Source organism: Emiliania huxleyi (assembly GCF_000372725.1).
Source record: "Emiliania huxleyi CCMP1516 unplaced genomic scaffold EMIHUscaffold_11, whole genome shotgun sequence".
Lineage (NCBI taxonomy): Eukaryota > Haptophyta > Isochrysidales > Noelaerhabdaceae > Emiliania > Emiliania huxleyi.
Window position 1 is genome coordinate 444,492 of NW_005201792.1, and position 19,195 is coordinate 463,686.

General features: G+C 65.2%; 6 protein-coding genes across 6 annotated transcripts; 3 read left to right on the top strand and 3 right to left on the bottom strand.

The window, feature by feature from the left end:
• Positions 1 to 5,708: 5,708 nt before the first annotated feature.
• On the bottom strand, positions 5,709 to 7,379 carry EMIHUDRAFT_200012 (hypothetical protein; the record flags this gene model as incomplete). Its single annotated transcript, XM_005791893.1, has 3 exons — positions 5,709 to 6,324; positions 6,475 to 6,508; positions 6,656 to 7,379. The coding sequence occupies 3 exons, from the start codon at positions 7,377 to 7,379 to the stop codon at positions 5,709 to 5,711; spliced, it is 1,374 nt and encodes a 457-aa protein (XP_005791950.1).
• Positions 7,380 to 7,724: 345 nt separating this feature from the next.
• On the top strand, positions 7,725 to 9,575 carry EMIHUDRAFT_97728 (hypothetical protein; the record flags this gene model as incomplete). Its single annotated transcript, XM_005791894.1, has 1 exon — positions 7,725 to 9,575. One exon carries the CDS (start codon positions 7,725 to 7,727, stop codon positions 9,573 to 9,575), a length of 1,851 nt encoding a protein of 616 aa, XP_005791951.1.
• Positions 9,576 to 10,071: 496 nt separating this feature from the next.
• On the bottom strand, positions 10,072 to 13,893 carry EMIHUDRAFT_448849 (hypothetical protein; the record flags this gene model as incomplete). The annotated part of the gene is made up of 4 exons (XM_005791895.1): positions 10,072 to 11,428; positions 11,510 to 12,024; positions 13,676 to 13,810; positions 13,878 to 13,893. 4 exons carry the CDS (start codon positions 13,891 to 13,893, stop codon positions 10,250 to 10,252), a joined length of 1,845 nt encoding a protein of 614 aa, XP_005791952.1. The 3' UTR covers positions 10,072 to 10,249.
• A 1,142-nt stretch (positions 13,894 to 15,035) lies between these two features.
• Positions 15,036 to 15,872, top strand: EMIHUDRAFT_351431 (hypothetical protein; the record flags this gene model as incomplete). Its single annotated transcript, XM_005791896.1, has 2 exons — positions 15,036 to 15,457; positions 15,620 to 15,872. A coding segment is annotated over exon 2 (253 nt), but the record flags the coding sequence as incomplete, so codon positions are not given.
• Positions 15,873 to 16,297: 425 nt separating this feature from the next.
• On the top strand, positions 16,298 to 17,388 carry EMIHUDRAFT_200016 (hypothetical protein; the record flags this gene model as incomplete). The annotated part of the gene is made up of 3 exons (XM_005791897.1): positions 16,298 to 16,354; positions 16,430 to 16,735; positions 17,296 to 17,388. The coding sequence occupies 3 exons, from the start codon at positions 16,298 to 16,300 to the stop codon at positions 17,386 to 17,388; spliced, it is 456 nt and encodes a 151-aa protein (XP_005791954.1).
• Positions 17,389 to 17,624: 236 nt separating this feature from the next.
• EMIHUDRAFT_448850 (hypothetical protein) lies at positions 17,625 to 19,182 on the bottom strand (the record flags this gene model as incomplete). Its single annotated transcript, XM_005791898.1, has 4 exons — positions 17,625 to 17,787; positions 17,833 to 18,138; positions 18,217 to 18,250; positions 18,896 to 19,182. 3 exons carry the CDS (start codon positions 19,180 to 19,182, stop codon positions 18,010 to 18,012), a joined length of 450 nt encoding a protein of 149 aa, XP_005791955.1. The 3' UTR covers positions 17,625 to 17,787; positions 17,833 to 18,009.
• Positions 19,183 to 19,195: the final 13 nt, after the last annotated feature.

The following is a 19,195-nucleotide window of genomic DNA, read 5'->3' on the forward strand; positions in this document are numbered from 1 at the left end:
GATCACCCACGCCCCAAAAAGAATTTCGCGAGGCCAATCCTTCCAAAATCCTGCTCGTGCAGGTGTGGACCCTGTCCTCCTCCCCTATCCCTCGTTTGGGTTGTCTGCTTTCTGTGTTTCTTTCTTTCAAAATCCTGCAAAGGTGGGGACGTGTCTGTCCTCCTCGCGACCCAGCCCTAGCTTGGGATGTCCGTTTTCTTTGTTTCCCCCTCTTTTCTTGCCTTGCCTTACCCCGGGGACCTGGACGCCAGCACAAAACGGCGTGGTTATTTTCTACACAGGCGAGGCTCAGACTATATCTCAAGGCAAGGGAAGCGGCGATCACACTGACAGAGGCGGCCGACCGAGGCACCGTTCTTCTCGCCGTGGGTGGGTGGCAGGGGCAGTCGGTGCAAGAAAAATAAAAACACAACGGCTCACACGCGGCACCCTTTCCGTGTCCCCGACCACTCCTCATCCCCACAGAGCAAGTTGAAGTTGGAGGGGGCGGCGAATCGGGCGGCGCGCGAGGATTGGAGCGCGGAGCGAATCACGGAGCGTGTGCTCTCGCTCCAGGCCTTGATCTCGGGCGAGGTGTTGTTTGCTCTCTGCGGCGGCATTCCCCAAGGCTGCTGCGTCGCCGGGTTGGTGTCGTGGCCAAAAGCAAACCGCAAGTGGAACTGCTTCTCCTTGCGGTGAGGGCACCCGACATGCCAGTGATCGCCCAGCTCGGGCGCGGGGTCGGCGGGGTCCGGCCTCCCTGCCGCGGCTGCCGAGCCGCCCGGCAGGGTGTGCCAAAACACCAGGGAAGTTCCGGCGCGAGGCGGGATGGCAAAGTACGGGAGCGGTGTCCCGCGCCTCGAGGCGGCTGCCACTGCCTTGCACATATACTCAATCGATTTGAGCACCGGGCCCGTCGACTCGTACAGCCTTTGCGGCCTTCGTCGATTTGCGAGCCGAGCAGAATACGTCCTAAAGTAGTCGGCCAGGCTCGATTGGAGTGCATCACGCTTCGCGCCGGGCAGCGCGAGGGTTGGGAAGAGGGTATGGCCGTCGTACGGATTGTCGGTCAGGTAGGTGAGCACCGTCGCCACCTTGGTCGGCCGCAGATTGCGGTCATGGTGCACGTTGCCAATCCGCGCGAGCCGCGGGAACCGGCGCACCGCCGGTTTGCCGCGAAACATTGCGACGTCTTCGGTCAGGAGAAATCGGCGGATGACGTCGTCGAGTTGCACGGTTTGAAGATCCTTCTCTCGCTCCCGCCCGCGCAGCTCCGATCCCGTCGTTGTGGCGCGCACACCGGCCGGATTCACCAGTCCGCGCACGAGAATGATGCCGCCCGCCGATGCATTGCGCCGCTCGCACACAGATGCCTCGGTGAGGCCATCCGCCTCGGCGACGAACGAGCCATTGACTGGGAGGTGCAGCGACAGGTCGGTGAGTGGTATGGGCTGGCAAGGGGAGCTGCCAGCAGCAGCCATTGCTCGTCGCTCCCGAGCCGAAAGTTCCGCCGAGTAAGTTTGGGCGGTTGTTTGTTCTGTTCACAGCCTGTTATGAGAAGAAAATACGTCCTTCGCAGACCTTGTTATTGAGAAGAAAATGTCTCCAACGCAAGAGAATACAATCCACAAAAAAGAAATCGCGGCGGGGAAGAAAACAGAGAGACCCCAAGCCAGCCCAAATGGTTGTCGCCACGGTAATTGAAGCACCCGTTTTACAGCGCAAGGCGTGCCGCGAACGAGGTCGGTGTGGGTTGCTTGCTATCGCTATTCCTATTGCATCGCTGTGCTTGCTTTGCACTGCGCGCCTGTGATGCTGTCGCGGTCCATCCATGGTGGCGACGCTCGCGCTTGTGGAAATCATGGAACTTCTGGCGAGCGAAAGGCAGATAGGAATAAGCACTGTGATGTTTCGCACGCCAATGCCTCCAAGCGTTTGGCGCGGGAATAAGGTCCGGGAATGTTCTCTGCATACCCATTTTGAGGCAGCGCATCGACAGATTTTACAATGCAACATCACACCCGGCCATTGCAGCGTTGCGGCAGCAGCATGCGGCAGCAAGGCAATATGAACCTTTCCCGCGGGTTATATTCATCAGACATGGAACAGCCACACGGTGAGGCACACGCTTCCGCCAGTGGGGCGATTCCGCAGCGGCCGAGCGGAGAGCTAGCGTGTGCAAAACCCAGCCGCTGGCACTATTGGCTCTGGGACGACGAGAAGAACCGTGCCTTCCTTGCATGCCACTATGTCTATGAATGGTTCTCGCCACATTATGACGAGTACGACCACTTCATCAAGAGGGTGGATGCAGTGCGAATCTTCTACCTCTATCATCATGACTCCTGATGTACGACCACTTCACGTTGCGACCGATGCACGTTAAATTAGACCACCTGGGCCTTGCCACTGACTGAATAGTATGTCGCATCTCTTCTCCTGTGTTAGTGCCAGTAAAAGAAAGAAAGAAAACAGACAACCCAAAAGGGAGGGATGGGAGGACGGCACGCCGCCACCACACAGGGATTTTAAGGAGAGGGAGTGTGGTGCTAGCCATCGCCCACCCAACCCTTGGGCGTCTGCCTCTTTCTATCTCCCTTCGCAGTCCCTCGCCGATTCTCGCTGCAACCTTCATGCCACCTCGCGGTCGTCCCACTCTCGTCGTTCTCCCTCCTGTCGCTTCCTCCTCTGTCGCGTCGCTCTCCTCTGCCTCGTCCTGCGACGCCGCCGCCGCCTGCCGGATCCCTTGCTCCCGCGGCTCCTCCCGCCTTTCGGCGCAACTCTGCCCTCCTCGCGGCATATTTTGGCCCCTCGAGTTTATCGAGCTCTCCTCGCGCAAGGACGACTCTTCTGACGCCCACTCCGATCATTTGCCGCCAAGTCATATCGTTGCTCAGGTCCACTCTCGTGTCGGACACTTGTACCTCCACCGAAGCACCGATGATGTTGGCGCTGGGGTCCCCTTCGGGTGCATCGTGACAGCTGACGACGAGATTACCTTTCGTCCTCCTCGGGTTCGTCTTCCCCGGTTTCCTCCCGTTCGGCTCTACGTTCGTTACGTCCAGCGTGGCTCACGTGCCAGAAAGAAAGAAAGAAAACAGAGGCGAACGAGGGATGGGGGAGGAGACAGGGTCCCACCTGCACGAGCAGGCTTTTGGAAGGACGATCAGGGGCACAGGTGGGGCTCGCTCTCCTGCTCCTGAGAAGGGACACGTCACACGACAGGCTCGCAGTGAGCCAGTGCTCGCCAACCCCGCGAATTAAAATTCTTTTTCGCCAGTGCGCGCCAGTCCCGTGCCTAGTGTAAAAGAAAGAAAACAGACAACCGAAGGGAGGGATGGGAGCGAGCCTAAAATTCTTTTTCGCTGACGACGCGACGCGGACAAGCCCAAGCCCAGCCAAGCCCAGCGCCTCATGGCGGGGGCCTCCGAGGACGGTATGGTCGTGAATTGCGAGCACCTGCTCAAGTTTGTCGCTGAGGCAAAAGAGGAGGGCAACGCGGCCTTCAAGGCCAGGAAATACTCGGACGCGCTCACCGCCTGGCAGGCGGGGCTCGACGCGATTGCGCAGGCAGACGGTAGGCCGATGCTAGTGGAGGACATGCGTTTGGTCGTGGTGGTGCGGTCGGTGCTGCACAGCAACCGTGGGCAGGCGCTCATGAAGATGGAGTTCTGGCGGCGAGCCATCAAGGATCTGGACGAGGCGATCCGGATCGACGGCGAGAATGTCAAGGCGCTCTGGAGACGGAGCAAGGCGCACGAGGCGCTCAAGGAGTGGGGCCAGGCGGAGGCAGACGTGGAGGCGCTGCTCTCCCCGCGGCTGCAGGAGGTGGCCGGCCCGCTCCTCGTCGACGCCGGGCTGGACGCGCCAAAGCTTGAGGAGGCTCGCACGCGGCTGAGGGGTTGCCGCGAGGAGGCGGAGCGCGTGGCGGAGGAGACGTTCGAGGAGCGGGCCGAGGACGCGGCCCACCGCGGGATAACGGAGCTGCGCGAGCGCTTCGAGCAGGCCCCTCTCCTAGCCCCCTCCTCCCCTTCTCGCGGCCCTCGCCGACGCGCCTGCCCTCGGTAGGTGACACGGCGGAACGGGCTGCGTGGCAACACGGAGCTGGCCGGGGAGCTGGCAGATATGGTCACGCGCCCCGGCGGGGTGACGGCGGCCTTCGTGGCGGGCGTCTACCAGATTGAGGAGGAGGACGCCGAGATCATGCTCGAGTGGGTGCGCAAGGCTTGCATGATGCAGGACGAGCTTCACATGCAACGAGTCGTCTGACGGCGGGTCATTGTGGACCATACATGAACATTACGATGTGCCCGAAATAAAGAGCAAGATGTACACGCGCGGAGAACACACGAGCGCGGCCCCACCTCCAGCGCCGTCCACCGAGAGGCAGCCGACCCACGCGCGGTGTGGGCTGTGGCCGGTCTGTGGGTCAGTCTGTGCGGTGCCCGCGACGTGGACGTCCGCGGTTGTGTGTGTGACTACGTTGGCTCGCAAAGGAATGGAGTAGCGTGTCCGAGAGCATTTCCGTCGATGGCGTTTGCTCTCGGCGCAACCGCAGTGCTCTGGCAGCTGCCCCAGCGCCCGCGGCAGCACCCGATTGGAAGCCTGGGTCGGGTGTTTCGAGAAAACAACTGCCGGGAAACGGACGTCCGTTGCGGCCCTGCAATATGAGCGTCGGCAAAGCCATCGGCTGGTCCTCCGGCGCATGCGCGCTCTTTGGTCTCCAGAACTACCTCATTGGCGCTACCAACTCAATGCCAAAGGACGATTTTTGCCGGACGGTCGGCCTGCTGTGGTTGTCCACGGGCACCTGGGGGTGAACCGCGCCATCCTCGATCGCCGTGCAAAGCTCGCTTCCGAGCTCTTCACGCCGCGCGTAGGGCCCTTAGTGGCCTAGAGAACCCCACAACCCCCTCTCCCTTTTCTCCCAGTAAGCTAAAAGTACGTACGACCGTACAACAAAACTCTCTCTCACGACACTAGGGAGAAGAGGGAAACGGGGGTGTGTTCTCTAGGCCCCTAAAGGCCCTACGCGCGCGGCGTCTCTCTCTACTTTTTAGATTTTACGCGAATTACCAAACAAATGGACGCGGGGTGAGCCCCCTGCGACAACGCACCAAGCAGGATCAGGCAGGCTCTTGTGCCCGTAGCCCGATCCCGACCATCCGGCCCGTTGGGTGCGCTCTACCGACTGCACAGTGCACCTCCAAAGTGCTCCGAGTGCGCTTCAACCGCTTCTTAGCTCGCTCCCCCCCCGGCCCTCTGGATCTGCTTTGGATGGATATGGATAATGCTCAATGGGGGAGAGGTAGCAAACACCCCACTCCACAGCAAGTGCTCCCCGGGGGGGGGGCTGACGGGAAGAAGGGTTAAACACGGAGCAAGGTCCCCGCGAGGATGAGAGAATTTCCCGTTTGAGTAGCGAACGCATATTGTGGCTCGAATTATAAAGAAACGACGATTTCCACCGCAGCAAGTGTGCTTCTCAGAGTTCGACTGTTTTATTTCACTCGCTTGCTTTTTTTTCGCTCCACCTCCAGAGTCGCTGCGCGCGTGCGGATCTTTTCATAGTAGACCGGAGGGCTACGAAGCCTTCACACTCCAAGGGGCTGGTTTTATTTACCGTCCGCAAGTGAGGCAAGTGCTTTATGTGTAGCCTCAGAGTGCACATACTACATACATTGTCTGTGATAGCTGATAGGTGATTGCACACATCACAGTTGGACAGCTCACTCGCGCCTGGCCGCCTTGGCGGCCGGTGCGGCTCCAAAGAAGGAGGCGATCGTCCGCTGCGGGCGGAAAGAGCAGCTGCGGGTGTCGTCGTCCAGCTGCAGCGTCTGCGCGGGTACGGCGCCGTGTCGAAGCAGCAGCGAGACGGCGACGTGGTCCGAGGCCTGCGGGGGCGTGTAGATCACGCCGCTGTGCGGGGGGACGAACTGCGTGTCGTGCGTGGTCATCGGCGCCTCCTGCAGCACTGAGGCGCCCGTCCACGGCGCCGGCGCCCACCGGCCGCCTGCAGTCGCCGCCCGCAGAGCACCCGCAGCGTCCTCGGCCTCTGCGAGCGGCGGGCCGCGCAGCGCGGCCTCGTCAAAGAGGGGCCGGTCGAGGTAGATGTAGTCGATCCTTCGGCCGACGTTGACGTGCCGCATGTTTTTGTACTGGTCCCAGCAGGTGAAGCGGCACTCGGCCGCGGGGCGCAGCTCGCCAAACGTGTCAACCATCCCGTCGGCCTCGATGGATCGGAGCCACGCGACCGCCTCTTGGGAAGAGCTCGACTCGCCGAGCGACAGCACCACCCGCCGCAGCGCCTCGCCCACAGCGGAATCGCGCAGGGCCGCCCTGTCCCTGCGTGGCTGCACGTCTGCCCGTGCGCCGGCCACGCCGCCGCCATCACCGCCCCCGCCGCCTCCGCCTCCGCCGTCGCCGCCGCCGCCGACCTCGCTGCCAGCCGCCTCGCCAGCCTCGCCGCCTTCCTTCGCATGCGCGTCCCCACACAGGACCGCCTCGAGCGCTGCGCACCACTCGTACCCTCGAAGCCGCTCCCGCGGACCAAACAGGCGCTGCAGCGCACTCGCCAAGGCCGCGGCGGCGTCGTTTTGCATGCTTCCGTTCCCCGCCTCCGTCCCCGCCCCCGGCCCCGCGTCCGCCTCCGCCTCCGCCCCCTCCCGGCTCGCACCGCCAGCCGCGCCCCCCTCGCCGCGACGGTGGAACGCCCTGCCCAGCTCGGTCCGAAGGCGGCTGACCTCGTCGCCCCAGCCCGCAACCTCGCCGTCGCCCTCGACGAGCTCGACCCGGCCGTGGGCGCGGAGGGAGGCACGCGAGAGGAAGGCCTGCTGCCACGGCCCGTCAGCCGCGCGCCGCGCGATGTTGAGGTCACCGGCGAGGCACACCGCACGGCCGCCCGCCCGGACGGCGCGCATCTTTGCGCGGACCGCCTCGAGGAACTCGAGCTTCTTTGCGCGCCGAGAGCCGTCGGTGTCGCTGCCGGTGGCGTGCACGTACACATTGAAGATCACGACTGCGCCGTGGTCCGTCATCACGCACCGCCCCTCCGCATCCACGGGCTTGCCGAGCGGCGCGGCGTCTGCATGCCGCGTGAGGCCCTTGCGCGCAAAGGTCGTCACGCCGTTGAACCCTTTCGGAGAGCAGGACCAGAACGACTCCCAGCCGCTCACGCTGTGTGCGCCGAGCGAGGCTGCGTTGTGGGCCGACAGCTTTTGGCGCGTGACCTTGACCTCCTGCAGGCAAAGGATATCGAAGCCATGGCGTTCGAAGAAGCAATCCAGCGTCTTGTAGTGCTCCTTGATGTACCGGAGCGTCGCCTCCCAGCCGGCCACGTTCCAGGAGGCGATGAGCAGCGGCTTATCCTGGCCGGCTGACGAGCTTGGCGCTCCGTTCATGGCAGGACAGGGCGCTGCGCGCCGCCCTCGCGTGGGATCCGGCCCGCTTTCGAGTTACGGCGGCAGCCTTTCGGCGGCCCCCCCGGTCAGCAGGCTGGAAGTACTCGCCAGCGCGGTAGGGATGAGGGCCGCGATTTCTTTTTCAGTGTATGTAGCTCTTACGTACATTCCCGAGGAGGACTCTGCTGACAGGGTTTGCGATGAGGAGCGACCCGAAGGGTTTCTCGGAGGTTAGTGCACCACTAACCGTTTTTACGCTGGCGTCGGAAAAAGGGCGGATTCTTCTCAGGCGGAGAGGACGAACGATGAAACGTTCCCATCGTTGCCTCCCCCAACCGCTGCACCATGGCCGATGCAGACGTCGCCGCACAGCCCAGCGCGGCCGAGCTGCGGCGGCAGCGGCGAGCCGCTCGGCGTGCGGGGCTGGAGACTGCCACGGAAGACACAGGGCTCGCGTCGCAGCCGCCACCGCCGCCGCCACCGCCGCCACCGCCGCCACCGCCGCCGCCGCCGCCACCGCCGCCACCGCCGCCACCGCCGCCACCACCGCCACCACTGCCGCCAACTTCGCCACTTGCCTCTCCCGTCGCCGCCACCGTTTTGCCACCGGTGCGCCTGCCGCCAGGTTCGCGACAGCGGGCGCGTGCAGAGTCGAGGGCCGCAACCGACGACGACGTGCTTGCCGTGGCGGCCGCTGATCACGAGCTGCTTCTGCCAGCGACCACTCCAGGTACGCTGCGGGCGCAGCCAAAGCCGCTCCCTCCTGTGGAGGCGGTGATGGCGCCAGCCAAGCGTGGCGCCTTCCGCAAGGTAGACGCGCCGGCAACGGCCCGCTCAGCATTGGCGCTCAGTGGGAACACTCGCTCCGTCATCGACACCGCCGAGGAGCAGGTGCCACTCCCGCTCGCGCTCCAATTCGCGGCGACTGTGCAGCGCGGATTCCTGGCGTCGACGCACTTCGCCGCTGGGCTGATGGGCGGAGCCGCCGCCCTCGAGGTCTCGATGCTCTCCGTGGCGCGCAACGAGCCGCTGTCGCCATTTGCGCTCTATGCGGACAGTGCGCTGCACTTTTGGCGTCTCTACCTCTGGGGCGGCCTCTCGTGCTGCGTTGGCACGGGACTGCTCCTTCTACGCCGCCGGCGCTCACGCTACTACGACGTATACCCCACCGGTCGTTGGGTCAACTTGCTGACGATTGCGAGCAACGCTTCAGTCGTCGCGATCGGCGTTGCATTGCGCGGCCCCGTGTGGCGCCTGGCGGCGCCAGAGAGCCGCGAGCAGCTGCCGTATCTCGTACCGACGTCATCCGCCGCCTACCACGCGGCCGTCACTAACCCCGGGCCCTTTGGCCATGCCGTTCCCGCCGCCGTGCTCCTCCGCGCCCTCCTCTGCTGGCTCGCCCTCCTCCTCAGCTATGGCCCTCACGGGGACGAGCAGGCGGCGTTGCCGCCGAGCGCCGAGGAGGAGGCGGGCGGCGGCCGAGGACACCAGCCGCACCTTCTTGCCAGCGGTGCCACCGAGGGTGCCGACGGGGTCATCGCCATCATGTATCGAGGCGTAGTTTTCGCCGCGGCATTTGGCGCCGTTGCGCGGCGCCCGCACAGCACGCCAGACGGCAAGCCGGCGCCAATGCGCCCCGTCCCCCCCGGCGCAATCTCGCACGAGGGCTACGCGAGCCGGGTGTCGGTGGCCATCGTCTTCATGGCCGTTGACTCCATCAACACCCTGCTCTGCCTCTCTCTGCTCTACGAGTCGCTCGAACTCCGCCGCTCGAGCGAGCGTTTTGAGCGCGTGCTGCCAGAGCTGATCTCGCTCGTCGTCCTCGTCGTCGCACGAAGCGTCATCGCCGCCCAGCTGTTCGGGATCATCGTCAGGACCGCCGCTTTTCGCCTCGGCCTGCTGACGCAGCTAACTAAGCACTTTCGGCGGCCCTTTGGCGTCCAGCTCGCCGCCTTTGTCCTTTCCCTCATCCTCCTCATCGTGCGCGTCGTTGATGCCGCAGACGTCGACGCGACCATCGACGCTACAAACATCGGCCTGCTGCCCAGCGGTTCGAGCCTCGGGGCTGCCTACACTGTCCTGCTCTGCCTTAGCCTAGCCTTGACAGTACTCTGCTACACTTCGACGCTCGATGCGCTGCGGCGCCTCTCGAGGTCGGAGTACTATTTGCATCCGGACCGGGGATTGCATCCATGAGGCGAGCGGTTCGCGGTTGCGGAAAGAGATATACGCGTCAGCCGGTCGAGGCACGAGAGGGGGTCGTACGAGCGGGGGGTAGTACGTGTGGTGATGGTGGAAAGTGGGGGGATGCAGCAGCTTGGGCGACACAGGGGGTGTGGCTGTGGGGGTCGGGTCTCTCTCGCACTCTCTGAGTCACTCTGTCGTCTGCGAAGCGAAACTCCCTGTCGGTCGGGTGGCTGTCGCGGGAGAGAGCAACCACTCGTGCCAAAGCGTCAAATGCTGATCTTCGCCGCCCGCGGCGCGGGCCGCGCGCACGTCTACGGGGGTCTAGCTTGACGCCCTCTCACGGCCCCTCGTGCTCGTCTAACACGGGATAAACCATGCACGTCAGGCCGCGTACACCGTGCAACCTGTTCCTTTTTACCCATCTCTCCTCTCGCAGGGTGTCCCTTTCATTTCTTTATTTACGTCGAAACAAAAAACTCGTGACTTTTTTTCCGTTCCTTTCGCGCGCAGTACCCAGTATACGCAGATCGCACACCGCCATACATGCGCAACATCTCTCTCCGTTTATCCTATCTTCTCTCCGCCCCGTTTGGGTCTGGACTCGGCTCAGACTGGGCCCGAGGCCTCCGGGACTGGGTGTCCATCGTCCTCTCTCGAGCGCGGTGGCTTTACTGTTGCTCCGCTCACGCCGCCAGCGCCTCCTCCTCCCTCGCCTCCTCCTCCTCGAGCAGCTCCACCTGCGGCGATGGCTCCCCTCTCGGCGTCCCGCCGGCGCGCCCCGACCGGAGCATCTCCACTGCCTCGCGCTTGGCCGCCGCGTCGCCCGTCACGTACACGTCGCGCGCGCGCTGCCGGCGCGCCCTAAGCCCGGGGTCGGGCGGCGGCGGCCCGACGCCAATCTCGAAGACGGGCGTGAAGATGGACTTGAGGATGAGCGGGCCGTACGCCGCCGTGAAGGCGGCGAGGTACGCCACGAAGGTTGCGGCGACCTTGGGCGGGAACTTGAGCGCGATGGTGATGCCAAACCGGACGCGCGCGAGCCACGTCGCGTGGTTCTCGTTGCCGGGTAGCCCCGGCCACCCTGCGAGGAAGCCGCCCCACACTGGCTGCTCGAGCGCGAAAAAGGCGCCGAAGAAACCGCGCAGGATCTCGACCGGCTGCGAGCCGAGGAACTCGCCGCCGAAGACCGCAAAGTCGCGCTGCAGCCGGTTGCTCGCCGGCCACAGCGAGGCGTGCGCGGCGGCCGCCGCCGCGTCCGGGTCGAAGCCGTCGCCCTTGCTGAGCTCGGCAGAGAGGGCGGCGGCGACGCCCGTTGACGAGGCGAGCATGCGGCAGAGCTGGTAGCCGGTCGCCGGGTGGACGGTGTTTGCGGCGCCCCCGATCGGCACGACGCGCTGCGTCCTGTCCGGCAGCTGGCCGCCCATCGGGATGTAGCAGTACTCCTCCTCGCGCACACTCGCCTCGCCGTACGTAATGCCGTGGAAGGCGAGCCGCTTGATCAGCCGCTGCTTGAGCGTCTCGAACTCGAGCCGCCGCTCGCCGCGCCCCACCAGCGACGTCTCCTCGAAAAAGGCGGACGCGCCGCAGCCGTCGCAGCCCCCCTCGCCGCTCGGCATCACGTAGACGAAGGACGGCCGCTCCTCTGCGTCTGCGAGCAGGTCGGAGCCCACGAGGTGGTCGGTGCGGTAGTCGAAGAGGGTCATCGCCGACGCGTCGTACGGCGCGAGCTTGTCGCCCGCCACATCCACGCACATGCCGTACGCGATCTGGTACCCGGGCGCGAGCTCCTTCCACAGCCCCCCCGCGGCGGGGCTCTCGCGCACCGTCAGCTTGGACTCAAAGCCGGTCGCGTCGACGACGAGCTTCGCGCGCACGCGGACGTCGCCGCCGCCGCCGCCGCCCGACGCCTTCACCGTCAGCGTCGAGCCGCTCGCGTCATGCACCAGGCCGCCGTCAAAGAGGTTCGGCGCGATGGCGGCCGCGGGCGCGTAGCCCTCCAGCAGCTGCACGCCGGTCGCCGCGTGCTTCTCCCGCAGCAGGGCCTTGAGTCGGAGGCGGTCGACCTTGAGGTAGGCGCGATCCAACCGCAGCCGCTCGTCGTCCGGCGTGTCGAACGAGCCGCCAAAGAAGCAATCCGTCACTGCCCAGTTTGTGCTGACGCAGTCGAGGAGCTCCGGCATCTGCAGCGATGCGGCGAGCGCCTCCCACTCCTCGCGCCACGAGCCGTAGTTGTTGGGCCAGGCGCCCTCCGGCTTGGGGTCGACGAGCGCCACCGAGTGCTCCGAGCGTCCCAGCAGCGCCGCCATCACGTAGCCGGCTGGGCCACCGCCCACCACAGCGACGTCGACGGTGAGGTCAGCTATCTGCACGGCTCGGCCACGGCCATCAGCATGCGGGCCGAGCCAGCGGCCCACTCCCGGGTTGGTCGCACGGAGGGCGACGCCCGAGCTTCCGCTCGCTGCGAGCCACATTCGCGGGCCTGGCTTAGAGCTTCCGCTTCCTCAGCTGCGATCAGCCCAAAAAAGAATATCCCGGGATGAAAATGCGCTGCACAAGCCGATGGAGAGAGTAATGCTCCGTCGTGGAGCGACGTGCTCGATCGATTCATTGAATACAGCAGGGAGGTTAACGGGGTGTGCACAAGCGCACCCAACATGACAGAACACACGTTCGAAGAAGGGCGAACCAGGACGGACATCCGAGTGGAGGGGAAGGCCAGGACGCTCTACCTCGGAGGGAAGAAACCGGCGCAAGACAGCGGCACGCAACTGGGGTCGAGAGAGGACGGGGACAATCGAGTGATAAAGCTGGAGGGGACCCCGGGCCTCGATACCAACGCGACATGGGAGGAGGAGATACCCGAGCAAAATAAGATCACGAAGGACGCGGTGAGAAAGATGATGGAGAGACAGGAGAGGGAGCGACAGGAGGGGAGCCTCGGGGCGGATGAGACGTTGTTCCCAGAGGGGGCGCCCCAGAGACACATAAACTGGAAGAAAGAAGACTACGAGCTGTTCGTGGGGCACGGACACGGGGCGAGCGCGATCAGAGTAGGGGAGCTACAGGAGGACCCCCTAACGCGCTTCTTGCTCCGATACGACGAATTTGAGACGGGGGGAGAGCTGACGGACGGCAACGGGAAGCGAATTAAGATGGGAAAAGACAGCGAGCCGCTGCGGTCGGGGAAGGGACGAGCCTTGAACGTGAAAGTAGCGCAGACATGCCTCGCGCTGCACGTCTCACACCAGTTCACACACTTTGCGGCGACGGACGGAGGAAAGGACCATGAAGACAAAAGGGCGGAGGATGGAAAGTACGTGCCGAACCCTAGGGTGGCGTACGGCGTGTTCGAAGGACCGACACGATTCGGAAAGAGCGTCCCGGGAGACGCACAGGTAAAGGATCCCAACGGAATCGGACCCTGTGAAGAAGGGGAGATACGGATAGCGTTTGGGGCGGGAATGTGGGGAGGAAAGCTGCCGAACATGTGGGAGCCGATAGACGCGGAGATGTACGCGATACTCGCATACTTACGCAAAATGGCGAGCGCGAGCGACGCGCAAGCGCGGCGCAGATCTGGCAGCTGGCGCTGCCATGCCGCACACGATGTATGGTGGTGCTCGGCCGTGACTGCCCACGGTGAGTATGGTGCTGGCGGTGCAGAGCAGAAGGCGGGAGCGGCGCTCCTGAACACGGGGCTCGACTTGTTGGAGGCGGTCGGTTCGCTCTCCCGCCCCACATCTCGTGATTTTGTGATCGTGTGCGGGGACTGCACTGGGTGCACACAGACTCGCATCCGGATTTGACTGTCACTCTCGGTGGCCGCGTGTCTGTCTCTGGCCGGATTTTAGTACGACCTGTTTAATAAAATGGTACACAACGATTGAGGTCGAAAGCCGTACTCTGCGTTCTGGCGAACCTCTCTGTTCTTGAACTTGAGTGTAATATATAGCTGGGAGCGAGGTGAACGCGCAGCAGATCACGGCTGGAGTCGTACCTAGCTAGGCGAGCACCGATCGCCGCGGCACCATGGGTGGCAGTGGCGGGGACGAGGCGGGAGCAAGATGCGCGCCGCCATGCAGGCTGCACAGGCGAGGATGTTGGGTCACCAGCGGCGAAGGCACAGCAAAGGCCCATGGAAAGGGTGCCGCTGCCATTAGAGACGGGGAAGTAGTCGGGGGCGTGGGCGCCATCGGAGGCGGGGCTGAGGAGGAACTTGACAGCTGCCCTCTCGACGCAGATGGCTGGCCATCGGGGACAGGGACATTCTGGCCATACAGGTTTTCGGCAGAGTCGGTCGCGGGCTACAACCGTCGGATGGTAGCATATGAGGCGTACGTGGCAAAGTACCTGAACGAACCTTACGACCCTGAACGCGCGTGGGAACAAATGAGGCACGCAACGGACATCGCCGGCAGGACGACTTCCCCTTTGCGATTTCGTTGCCAGCCTTGCCTTGAGCCTCGCGTTGAGCAAGTGGGCGGTGGTGAGGAATGGCCAATGGTCAACGGTAAGCTGGCTAATTTCACGAAGACAAACGCTTACAAATGGCGAGATTGGTACGTGGGAACCGAGTACTATGCCAAGTGCAAGCGTAAACATGAGACTAAGGCAGCCTGTGATGGAGCGGATGACTACGAATGGCCCAACGAGGATGGCAGTGAAACCCAACCAGTGGAGAAAATGAGGAGGCTGGTGAAAGATGCGAAGGAGTACAGCCGCAAAAGAGGCTCAGAGGCACAAAAGAAAGCAAATCGTGAGCAAAATAAAAAACGAAAGGAGGAGAGGGCCAACGAGACTCCGCAGGAAAAGGAGGCTCGAAAGGACAAGAGCAACGACAGACGGGAAAGGCAAAATGAGAAGCGAAAGGAGGAGAGGGCCAACGAGACTCCGCAGGAAAGGGATGTCTTCACACCGTGTCGGGAGGTGTCCGCGACGAGGGGTCGCGACACACATCTCGCACGCGAGGTCGAACCATGTCCTCTTCTTTCACTTTCCTGAACGCCTTGCCTATCATCATGGTTGCAACTAAAAAGACCTCCAAGCCCTGGGAGCCCTCCCCTTACTATATTAGCCACTTTCCGCACAATTTTGGCACCGAACCAGCTGAAGCTCTCGACTCGTCGACCGAGCTCTGGACGATGCCGACCTCAAACCACCAGCGCCAGCAACGACGCGCCACGGCTCGCCGCGCCGCTGTTGCGACCGACGACGTGCCCGACGCCGTCCCGCGGCCGAAAGGAAGAGGCCCGCGCAACCACTTCTGGGACCCGCGGCCGCCGGGCGTGCGGCGGCACAACGAGTCGAACGAACCGAACCAGCGCAGAGCGGCGCGTCTCGCGAGCGCCCGCGGCCGCCACGCCGACGCCGTCCGCGGCCGACGGTGGTCGCGAATCAACGCGGCGCGGTGCAACGAGGCCAAGTCCTTCCAGGCTCCCGCCAGCAGCGCCTCGTGGCGTGGGCTGCACGGCCCTTCGAGACGGCCCGGGGGGCGGTGAGAGACCTCTCCCGCCGGCATGGCGCACTATATCACCCGTAGAGGCCTCTTTATAGTCGCCTTTTGGCACCTCCTCTCTCCACGCCGCCGATTAGACCTCGCCGCATCGCATCGCCCCCTTCCCTGCCCCGTCGCCCTCCTGAGCTCTCCCTCCTTCGCTCCAGCCATGCACAGGACCGCTGGACCATTGGCCCGCGTGCCAGGCGTCCGGGACGGCCGGGTATCGGCTCCGTACTTTGAGCCCTCTTGGGCCACCCTCGCGTCCACCGGCCGGCAGAGCACCGCTTGGGCGACTCAGACGGCCCGCCCGACCAGCGCGTTCGATCGTGCCGCCCCCACAGCGTCAGTGGCGTGCGTGGGGTGGCAGGCGGCGTCAGCGCAGCCCCTCGTGGGGGTGCCCACCGCTCTCCTCTCACCGCTCCCCCCCGCCCGTGGCACCCCACACACTCGTCCCTCCTCAGGGGCGCAAGGCGGCACGGCACGTTCAGCGCTTGCCTCGGCCCACCTCGCCTTCACGCCCGCCACCGCGACCAAGGAGGTGGCCTCGGCGGCCCAGATGAAGCCCGTGCGTGCGGCTCGTTTGGGAGCCGCATGCCGTCCCTCTCTCGCCGGCGCTGCTCACCACGCCCAAGCCTACGCCGAGGAACCCGTCGCGCCCGTCGCTCACGAGCTGGTGGCTCGCATCGACCGAGCCGTCCAGCTTTCTCACGCCCTGCCCACGATCAAATTCGAGACGACCAACATCCGACCACAAAAAAGGCCCGCGCGTGCTGCGCGGGCCGGCGAGCGACTAGCGAGCCAACCTGCTAGTCAATAAATAAATAGAGCGTTTCCAGGACAGAGAAAACACACGGCGCGCGCCCTCCCCGGGGGGGGGGGGGGGGGCGCCGCGCTCAGGCCTACTTTTGCGGAGTGAAATTTCTTTTTCCCGCGCCGGTCCCGTTCCACGGGGGAGGCGCGGGCCGCCTCCTACTGCGTGCGCTCTCCTAGTTCTCCTGCTCCCTGCTCCTGACAAGGGACAGTCGCAGCACGGTGGACTCCCTATTCCACTGGCGATCTCTCTCGACTAGCGACCTTCCTCCGGCTTCTCACTGGCAGTCTCTCCTAGCACGGGCACACTGACAGAGGCGGCCAAGGCTCACGCCGTGGGTGGCAGGCGCGGTGATCGAGTGTTAAACCCAGATTTTAAAAGAATTTTAATACCTCTTGCCGAAAATTCTTTTTCCAACTCACCATGTGTATGCTCCGCTCGGCGTCGTGCGTGTCGCGGCTGCCCACGCGCGCGCGCCCTGTCTCGCGCGCGCTGTCGAGCCGGGCCGGCGGCGGCGGCCGGCGCGGCGGCGACTCGTCCGGCGCCGACGGCCAGCACCTGCACGTGCTCTTCCCGCGAAAGGGCGCCTACCAGGCCAGCATGGAGGTCAAGAAGCGGATCCTGTACGCGACGCCTCACATGGGCGGCAACAAGCTCAAGAAGCTTGCGCGCCTCCACGCGCGCAAGGGCACGATGGACTCCTTCGTCGCCGATCTCGAGTCGCGCCTCGACCGCTTCATCTACCGCTGCAACCTGGTGCCGTCGATATTCGCGGCGCGGCATGTGATTGGCCACAAGCACATCCTCGTCAACGGCTTCCCCACGAATCGCTCCTCGCTGCTGCTCAAGCCCATGTCCATCGTCGAGCCGCGGCCCAGCTCGAAGGCCCTCTTCCGCCGGCTGGCGCGCCGCCGCCTGCGCTCCAACACCTTTGCCATCGCCCCGAGCGCGCTGCCGGAGGAGGAGGAGGAGGAGAAGGAGGAGGGCGGCGAGGCGGCGCCGGGCCGTCGATCAGGAGCCGACCAGAGGGCCGACCTTGATCACCTCCTCGCCGACGCCACCCCGCCGCGTGTGTACCGCCTCCCGCCTCCCGTGGCGGGAGCAGCTGCGCCCGCCGGCAGCCTTGGCTCGGCGTCGCATGCGAGCCGTCTGGAGCAGGCGCGGGGCTCTCCCTCCCCCCCTCCCCCCACCCCAACACAACCACCCTTCCGCGCACCGCCACCACCCACGCGCCCTCGCCGCCGCGCGGCCGCGCCCTCTCCCGACTGCAGGTGCTGCTCTCTGTCCTCCCGGCCCTAGCCTCCGGCCCTGCGGCGGACATGCTGTGGGCGCGCCACGCGGACCTGGCGGTGCGGGCGCCGGCGCAGCGCGCAGGCGCGGGCGGCGCGCCTCCCATCTCTGTCACGTCTAGCGACTCGGAGGGCGGGCGCACACCGCTGCTGACCCTCGACCGGCTGCGGGTGCGAAAGATCCTGCTCGCGCTGCTCGCCCTCGCGCCAGGCGCCGGCGAGTAGGCGTGTGGTCGAAGGGTCGAGGGGGCGCGCCCGCCGCGTACGCCTTCCCCTACGGGCATTTCTCTTTCACGCCAATGGCGCGTTCGCGGGTGTGTTCGCGCCTCGCGCCTTGGGCCCTGCTGGGGGGTCCTGCCGACCTCCACCGACCTGGGCCGCCGGGCATGCCGCCGGGGTTTCTTAGCGGTTTATTGAGAGCGTTCTCTCTCGCTCGCTCTCGTCGAGTCTACTTTGTAGATCGATGATTGACAGTCAGGTTCCTCAGGACGAGATCTCACACGAAAACGTAACATGCAGAGAATTGCAGATGCGAGATGGCACGGCACAGGGCACACCCACACGGGTCACGGCGCACGCGACACGGATCACGGTCTCGCGTTTGATGCGCTACGAGATACCCACACCCGGCACTCAGTCACTGATCCCCCCCCCCCCCCCCCTTTATATGACGAGGCTACTGCGTACTGGTGCCTGCAGCGGCTGAGTGCACATGACGACACGCCCGTACAGCCGGACACGGTGTTGTGAGCAGCTGCTCGCCTGTGATACTGTCCGCACTGCTTGTGCATCGGTCGTCTCTTCAACGCCGGTGCCGTGGTGCTGTCTTCCCTCCTCAGTCTCCCCTCAGAGTTCGACCGTCTCCGACTTGACGACGCCTTCGGAGGGGCTGGCGTCCCGCCCGGCCTCGTCGTCAAGTCGGAGACCCGCCCTGCTCGACGACGGCGGACGGTCGCCGCAGCGATAGCCGTGGTACTGCGATTTTGCGGCGGGGGGAGAAGGGTGGGGGTCTGCGGGGGCGCCAAAAGAGGGGGGGCAGAGGGGCGTCTGCACCCTGCTGCTCTCCGAGTCCCAGGAGCTAGCCACCCTGCTGACGACCGAGGCGATGGCGAGGACAAACACGACAAGCGAAGCCGCGAGGAGGGCCCCGGCGGCCGCCCGCCAGGCCGAGAAGTTGCGCACCAGCGCGGCCAGGTTGGAGGGGTGCGCAAACAGGCGCGGCGTCACGTCGTCGAGGCTCCACCACGGCGGCGGAGGCGCGGGCGGGGGGGCGAAGCGGGGCGGCGGCGGCGAGCGGAGTCTTCGGGGCGGGGGCGGCGAGCGCACTCGCCGAGGCGGGGGCGACGACCGGACGGGGGGCGGCGGCGGCGGAGGAGGAGGTCGATGCGGCGGCGGCGGCGCGTGCGCGTGGACGAGCCGGAGTCGCGCGAGGGCAGAGAAGAGGGCGTTGCTCCAGTAGGAGCTGGGGTGGAGGGGGGCGGGCACGCGCTTGGAGGGCGGCCTGGAGGCGGGCGGCGGCCTGGAGGCGGGCGGCGGCGGCGGTGGCGCCGCGCCGACCAGCGCCGCGCTGATCGAGTCGAACATCTCGGACAGAAAGGAGCCGGGGTGGGCGGTGGCGGTCTCGCGCGGCGACGCGTACTGGCGCGCAGGAGCGTGCGCCTTGGCCGAGGGAGCGAGCTGCTCGTGGCTCACCTCGGCGACCGAGGCGGCGGCCGCCGCCGCCGCGCCAAACGCGGTGAACAGGTAGGAGCTCGGCCGCCGGTGCTGCAGCGGCGGTTCGTCGTATCCTTGGATCGGCTCCGTCGCCTTGGCACGCGGGGGAAAGGACCATCCGGTGCCGTACAGCGCCTTTGGGGGCCGCTCGCCCTTGGTCGCGCTGCTCTCCCCCACCCACGACCGACGCGACCGCGGCTTGTGCTCCTCGTCAACGCGGAGGAGTGAGCGCGCGTGCTGATCTTGTGCTCCTCCGTCCAGCGACGCGACGGCTGAAATGCTGCACAGAGTCAGGATGGCGCTCATACACCGCCCGCGG